The following is a 6,869-nucleotide window of genomic DNA, read 5'->3' on the forward strand; positions in this document are numbered from 1 at the left end:
TGATTTTTTCTATATATTTTTAGTTGTCCGATTAATTTCTTTCTATTTTTAGTAGAGACGGGGTCTCGCTCTTGCTCAGGCTGGTCATGAACTCCTGAGCTCAAACCATCCACCCGCCTCGGCCTCCCAGAGTGCTAGGATTACAGGCGTGAGCCACCGTGCCTGGCCTGCCTTATTGTATTTTAAAAATAAACCCCCCAACTGAAAAAAAAGAAGGAGAACTAAAAGACATTTAGACTTCATGCCTTGCTCATTCTGATTATTGTACAAAAAAAAATTACGGGACTAAAAAGGGCAGGACAAATGTGATCAGTTCCCCATTTCAACTGAGAGAACTACGGCCTTGCTCGTTGCACAGAGTTTTTTTTTTTCCTAAAAATTTTCAACAAGGGGATTTCTTATCAATGTGTAACTTATTGATACAATCTTATTGATACAATCATGTCATGATGATGAAGAGCCTGTATAAATTCATTAAACCTTAGCCCCAGGAAAAGTAATCATGTCTAGATCTAAAACACATACATGAGATAAACTGGGATGCAAGCCTACAGTGCAAAATAGAGGAGCTCCCATAGGGATATGGCTTGTTGAAATTGTAAACAAAGGTTCTCTGAGATTTGGAGAGAGTCTGAGGGGGATATGGTCAAATTGTTAAAGTTACTGCATGAACTACTCCGTGTCTTCTTAAAATCAAAACAAATGGCATGGCTCAAAAACAAAAGACAATAGAAAACCCAAACAAAAAAACTACAATCACCATACCCTTACACAAAAAATCTTTGCAGGTCTTCTTTCTAAAAATTAAACCAGACAGGGTCAGACATACCAAGAATTCAAATAATATGTTACATCTGTACAGTGGTACATTATACAAAGCACTTAATTTTGTTTAATCCTCACTATGACCCTGTAATTTCAGATGAGGAAATAGAGGTTTAGAAAGCTTAAATGGTTTACCCATGGAGGCAGAATGAAATAATGGCTTTAGAGTTAAGACAGACCTCGTTTTGAATCCTAGCTCTGCTCTTCTGCCACTTACAAGCCATGTGACTTTCGGCAATTTCTGTAAACCTTGGTTTCCTTATTTGTAAAATGATGATAATAGTATATATCTCATAGGATTGTAGTAGGATTCAATAAAATAATAAATACATAAAGTGCTGGACATAATCCCCAACACAGCAAGTACTCATTGTTAAATTAGGTTAAATACCAACTTAACAATTACCCATTGATCTTGAGCAAGCTATTTAACCTCTTGACCCCTCAGCTTTTTCACCCATAAAATGGTAATAACAATATCTACTTAATGGAGCCATAGTGATGATGAAATACATGTAATTTTATATATAGTAAATGACAAAGAATGATATATCTACAAATGCATATGCTTATATTTAAGGGATACAGGGTTAATAAATGGCAGAAACAGAATTAAAACCTACATCTTCTATGTTGAGTCCTCTTACTGTCAACACAGCTGGATACTTCTGATTCTATTATCCAAATATAAAGGAGCATTTTCTCAAAACTCCATTGAGAAGATAGTAATCTGAAAATACTTGTGAAAATGAATTTAAAAAGGAAACTATCCAAGTTACCTGAATTAAGGCCTCACTCAGTATGTCTTCATTAACTTCCAGAATAATGTTTTTTATATCTTCGTATGGCATGCGATATGATCCCAGAAAGATAGCTAAAATAAAATTTGATTTTATTAAAAGTAGAACAACAAGAAAATTTTAAAGTCCTAATAAATACCTGATTCCTATTTCATAGATTCAAAATATGAAATTTCTGTCACTAATACTAATTTATAAAATTATAAACAAACAGAAGTTGTTCCATTTGATGGACTACTCTATCCATCTGGGCAAAATGGCCTATTATTTCAGGCTCTTATGTTTATAGCTTGTGCATATTCATATATTAATACAAAGAAAACACCTACTAATAGTATTCTTGACTATATGTTTATGCATTTTATACAGGGCTGATAAAAAATGACCCATGAATACTTAGAGATTTTATTTCAAGTTGGCCTTTTAATTCAAGTAGAATTGAGTGTGTCAGATGCATCCAACACAGTATTTCTAAGGAATGACAATAAAGTAAAAAAATCTTAAAAATCATAGTCTACTTTGAAATTCTCCCACATAAGAAAAAAATTAAAGTGCCTAAATCATCAATGTGTTCTACATTCCTGCTGACATTCCTGTGGTACACTATTAGTTGTTTTACATATTGAATCACAATTTCTCCTGTCAACTTTTTCTTAATTGCATGCATATTATTCCATATTAGAATAATTCAATAAATTATACCTAGAATAGCTCACAATTACTCAGAAGGTATTTTTCAATAACATGTTCCACTTTAATCTCCATTAAACGTCCTTTTTAAAGTATATAGATGTGCTCTTATCATCAGAACCTGAATATACTTCTAAGAATTTATTTCAGGAAAAGGTCTATACGCCTTCACTGGTGTCAAAAGAAAAAATAATCCTCACTGTCTAGGCAAATAATTACTTATACATAAAGATCAAATGAGAGCTCCACAATCTAAATAAATAATGTTGACAGATATCAACCAGGAATTAAAACCATACTGTGTTTTGAAAAAACGTACTGAATATCAACTTTATAAAGAAAATGTACTATCAGGTAAGCAATCTACACATTCACAACAGCTATTAGAAGACTGCTTTTCTGACAGCAACATTCCTACTGACACAAGAATGATGAGTTGTTTATTTTAATCTGATTCTCTATACCACATTCCTTAACAAAATAACTCCCATGGTATCTTTTTGTGCAATTAGAAATACTTGATGTGTTGAAATTTCTCATGCATAGTGTTTTAGTATCCTCAGAATCTAAACAGTCTACTGTAGTGACAAAAAAAATTCTGAATTCAACAGAGAATGTGTCAAAGTAAAACTTAAAGGCCTACTTTTTTTTTTTTGAGACAGAGTCTCACTCAAATCATGCTTACGCAAAATTTTGTTTCTAATAAATGCTAAATATACCTGTTCAAAAAAGTTACAATTTGTTTGAATACATTGAGTATCCCACCACTACCACCACCACCACCACCACCATCCTCCATGTAGAAAATACTACATACACAGATTTTGGGCTGTTTTGGGATCCAAAACTCTCAATTCTTTCACTTTTTTCTTTGCAGGCACTGTCTTCTTTTCTTCTGAAGCTTGTGCATTCTTTTGAACTGAAAGAAAAATGTTGATTCATAAACAATAATGGTACTAATCCGAGTACATGGAATAACATTAGTAAGGCATATTAACTACATTAATAAAGCTCATTCCGAAATCAATAAATGTGTTTATTTCATTAGTTTAAGGAAGAGGATAAACATAAAAATGCAGACCTGTTTAGAGGTTTCCCTACAAATTAAATATCAGCACTTAAGCAGAAAAGATAAGCCAAATAGAACCAAAAATCAATTGCTCCTTCTTACCTAATGTGCAACATTAATTACTCCTTTACCAGGTACCTACAGTAGCACTGGAACTAAATAGTAAAATCTCACTAATGTGGACTAATTGGGGGAAAAGGAAGACGCATTTCTCTTAAAATATGCTAAATTTGTGCATTCCTTTAATTCGGTGAAATTGCTTGAAAGCATCTAGGGTAACTTTAACTGCTAAACACACTGCCATATAAAAATTCCTCATGAAACTGTTTTCAAGACTACGTACGAATGAACCATTTGCAAGTTGTACAACAGTAGCACCCATTTGCATACACATAAGTAAAGAACTCAAAGATGTGGTCTTTTGAGTAAGTTAGCTGTGTCCCCTTCACCATTTTTAAAATACTATTTGCTTTCTTAGAACAGAATATTTACTTTTACTTTCTTCAGAAAGTAACCCTATAATTTGAAACAGTTAGAAGGACTGAAACCATAAAGAATGGCAGTGCTAAGGAGTGGCTTCAGCCCCATATAACCTCCATCGGCCCACCTCCCAAATAAGCCAGTCCCCCACCCCCACCAAAAAATGTGGCAGTTGGCTATGAAAATGAAGCATGAAGTCAAATCCCTAAACCCTTCCTGGATAGAAATTCTACAGCTACTATTATACTCAACTGTTAGCAGTTTACCTCTTCCAATATAAAAATGGAGTTGTAGGTAATGGCACTATCAAAAATTATGAGAAAAGTAAAGCCAACATTTTTTTTGAAACAAGTAGAGTGTTAGGCTCTTGCCCCCAAATTCGTGCTGCTAAATTCACCACAGATTCATATGGCTATAATCATGCTTTTTCTTTATCACTGTTAAAAAGATAGCTTCGTTTTGAGGCAATAATGATATGTAATATTTTAATTTATCTAATCTTCGTTAAGGAGATCACAAATGAGTTATTACTTTCTTTTTTGGAGGAAAAGCAACATGCAACCACAATACATTTTTGCTAAGGAAATGTATTCATGGATGTTAGCATCTTGGAAATCTGCAATGTGCTATAGAATTCATGAAAATATTACAAGTCCATTAAGATTCCCTTTGTTTTAATGGTATAAAATATAGAAAAAATAAATGAGCTTACTACAGAAATAACAGATAAAATAGATTACCTGAATAACTAAAGCCCTAACAGTCCTAAGTTTTGCCAGCCTGACCAGTCTAAAGTGATGTATGGTCTAAGAAGACTAATAATAATTACTAGTGAAAATTATGATCTTACGAGAGATGGTGAGCAGTTTGCCATGTTGACTCAACACAATAGTCATTGTTGCTGCTGGAAGAAATATGACTTTTAATATATTTCTTTTAAAATCATCACAAACATTCCTCATAGGAATACCTTCTCTTTCTAAGAGCACAGTGTCTTTCCTATGCAATAATCACCACTTTAATTTCCAAGCCATTCCCAGCTTAAGACAACTATATACAAAGAAATGACAGTCTAACAGTCATTCCCTGTCTATGCCTTAAAGTCCACTATGGGAGGCTAATTAAACAAGTACCTATTGGATGAAAATGCTGTAGAATGAAGAATATATAAAGATTATTCTGAAAACTAACAGGATCCTGACTAATCTATACATAATGCTCAATTTGTATGACTTCATTTTCTGCATTTTTTCATTAAAATATAGCCTAACCTTCCCCCCCTTTTCAAATAAACAAATTGTTTAAAATTAAGATTAGATGTCTCTAATCTTAATATCTATAGTTCACAGTTTTAGTTTTTGAATTCTCATATATTTTCTTTGTGTTATACAATTTGACATAAATCCTGGATTCAAAAAGTGATAAGAATTCCATGAGTGGGCACTGCTGCTTTTGGAATCACTGGAGTAAAACAAATATAAAATAGTTCCTTAAATAGACAGACTTTCAAACGTAATCATATTTTTGCCATGATAAGCAGCTACTGACCAGTAGTCATTATTGCCTTTGTTCTTCTTGTTTTTAAAAGCATTCCTTTGGGATCACAACCACAGGCTTAGATAAATAGAGAATTCAAGAGAATAGCAGTGAGACTTCAAACATCCCTAAAGTCTTAAAGACTTCATATGTTAAAAACTACCTGCTTTCATAGTGACCTCAAAATGTCTCTACTCCTAGGATACTTTTTATGCTGCATGTTTCTAATGCTTACAAAACTTAAAATAACTAAATTATAGCAATTCTATAATTATTTGAAATTACTTGGATGGGACTGATAAGTTTATATAAGTTTCAATATAAAAACTTCAAGAATTGATTTTGTCATCAATAGTCCTATGATGCTCAGGTTAATAATGAGGCCTCCAGTCAAATGTTATCTCCCCTGTGCAAATGAAAAACTACATTGCAATTGGGTTTGAATCCAATGGATTAAATTAATTTGAGTGCTTAAATTGGCACTGCTAATCGACAGATAATAATGATACATTATAAAATACTGTTTGTAGGAAGATAATGATGCTAATAATAAAGACATTTGTATTATTATTAAAGATATGTTAACATCAAGGTACTCATTATCTAAGATAAAATGCCCACTGAGTATTCTTACGTTTCCTTTAATACATGGATTTTTACAAGCAATTGTACTATAAATTTATTCCTTTACAACTGAGGGATGCTCATCAGCATAAATAAAGTAAACATGGTTATATCCTTTCCCCAATCTAATTTAGGCAATGTTTAGGAATCCCCTATTAATTTCTGCTATCCCAGTGGATATACAGAATATGTGACGAGATGTTTATCATTTGTAGCAAATATTAAGATATTTTAAATGGGTAACATGGATGATTTACATAGTGATAACCATAAATCATAATAAAATGTATATGACTGCTTTATGCATCTCAAAATTCCAGTGAGAAAGATTAATTCCTAAAGACAGAATCAACAGTATTGATTCATTCATTCATCCAGCAAATATTTGTTGAACACCTATTATGTGTTAGCCTTGCATGAGCATACAGTGATACACAGACTTAAATATCTTCTTATATCTCATGGTCATATGTAAACCATATGGAAGTATCCCCCCAAATTATCTAACATTTATAATTTCCTTTATCCATAATAAAATAGCTTGGATAAACACATGCACATCACTCAATAATCTTTTTGCAATTGTAAAGCACAATTCTATATATTAGGGAATATTGTATCTTTGATTCAGCATCAACTGATGTGTTGCATCATATTATAAGGAATATGTGGAGAAGCAAAAGTATGATACTTCCTATTAAGTGTACTACACAAAAAGCCAGGGTAAATAAATAATAGTAGTGTTAAAAAACACATTGAAAATTTATGTAACTTCATGCATACATATAAGCATATTTGACAATGTCTACTGTTCTTTTAGATATATCATACAAATACAAGAATTG

At 32.4% G+C, this 6,869-nt stretch overlaps 1 protein-coding gene across 1 annotated transcript in view; it reads right to left on the minus strand.

Moving 5' to 3' along the window:
* The window catches only part of DIAPH2 (diaphanous-related formin 2), a 914,924-nt gene that overhangs the window by 510,268 nt on the left and 397,787 nt on the right, over window positions 1-6,869 (minus strand). The window contains exons 16-17 of the mRNA XM_012650030.1: window positions 3,133-3,234; window positions 1,605-1,699 (exon numbers count right to left, since the gene is read on the minus strand). Of these exons, the coding sequence (XP_012505484.1) occupies window positions 1,605-1,699; window positions 3,133-3,234 (197 nt within the window). The remainder of the gene's footprint in view (window positions 1-1,604; window positions 1,700-3,132; window positions 3,235-6,869) is intronic.

Source organism: Propithecus coquereli, unplaced genomic scaffold (genome assembly GCF_000956105.1).
Source record: "Propithecus coquereli isolate 6110/MARCELLA unplaced genomic scaffold, Pcoq_1.0 Scaffold31, whole genome shotgun sequence".
Lineage (NCBI taxonomy): Eukaryota > Metazoa > Chordata > Mammalia > Primates > Indriidae > Propithecus > Propithecus coquereli.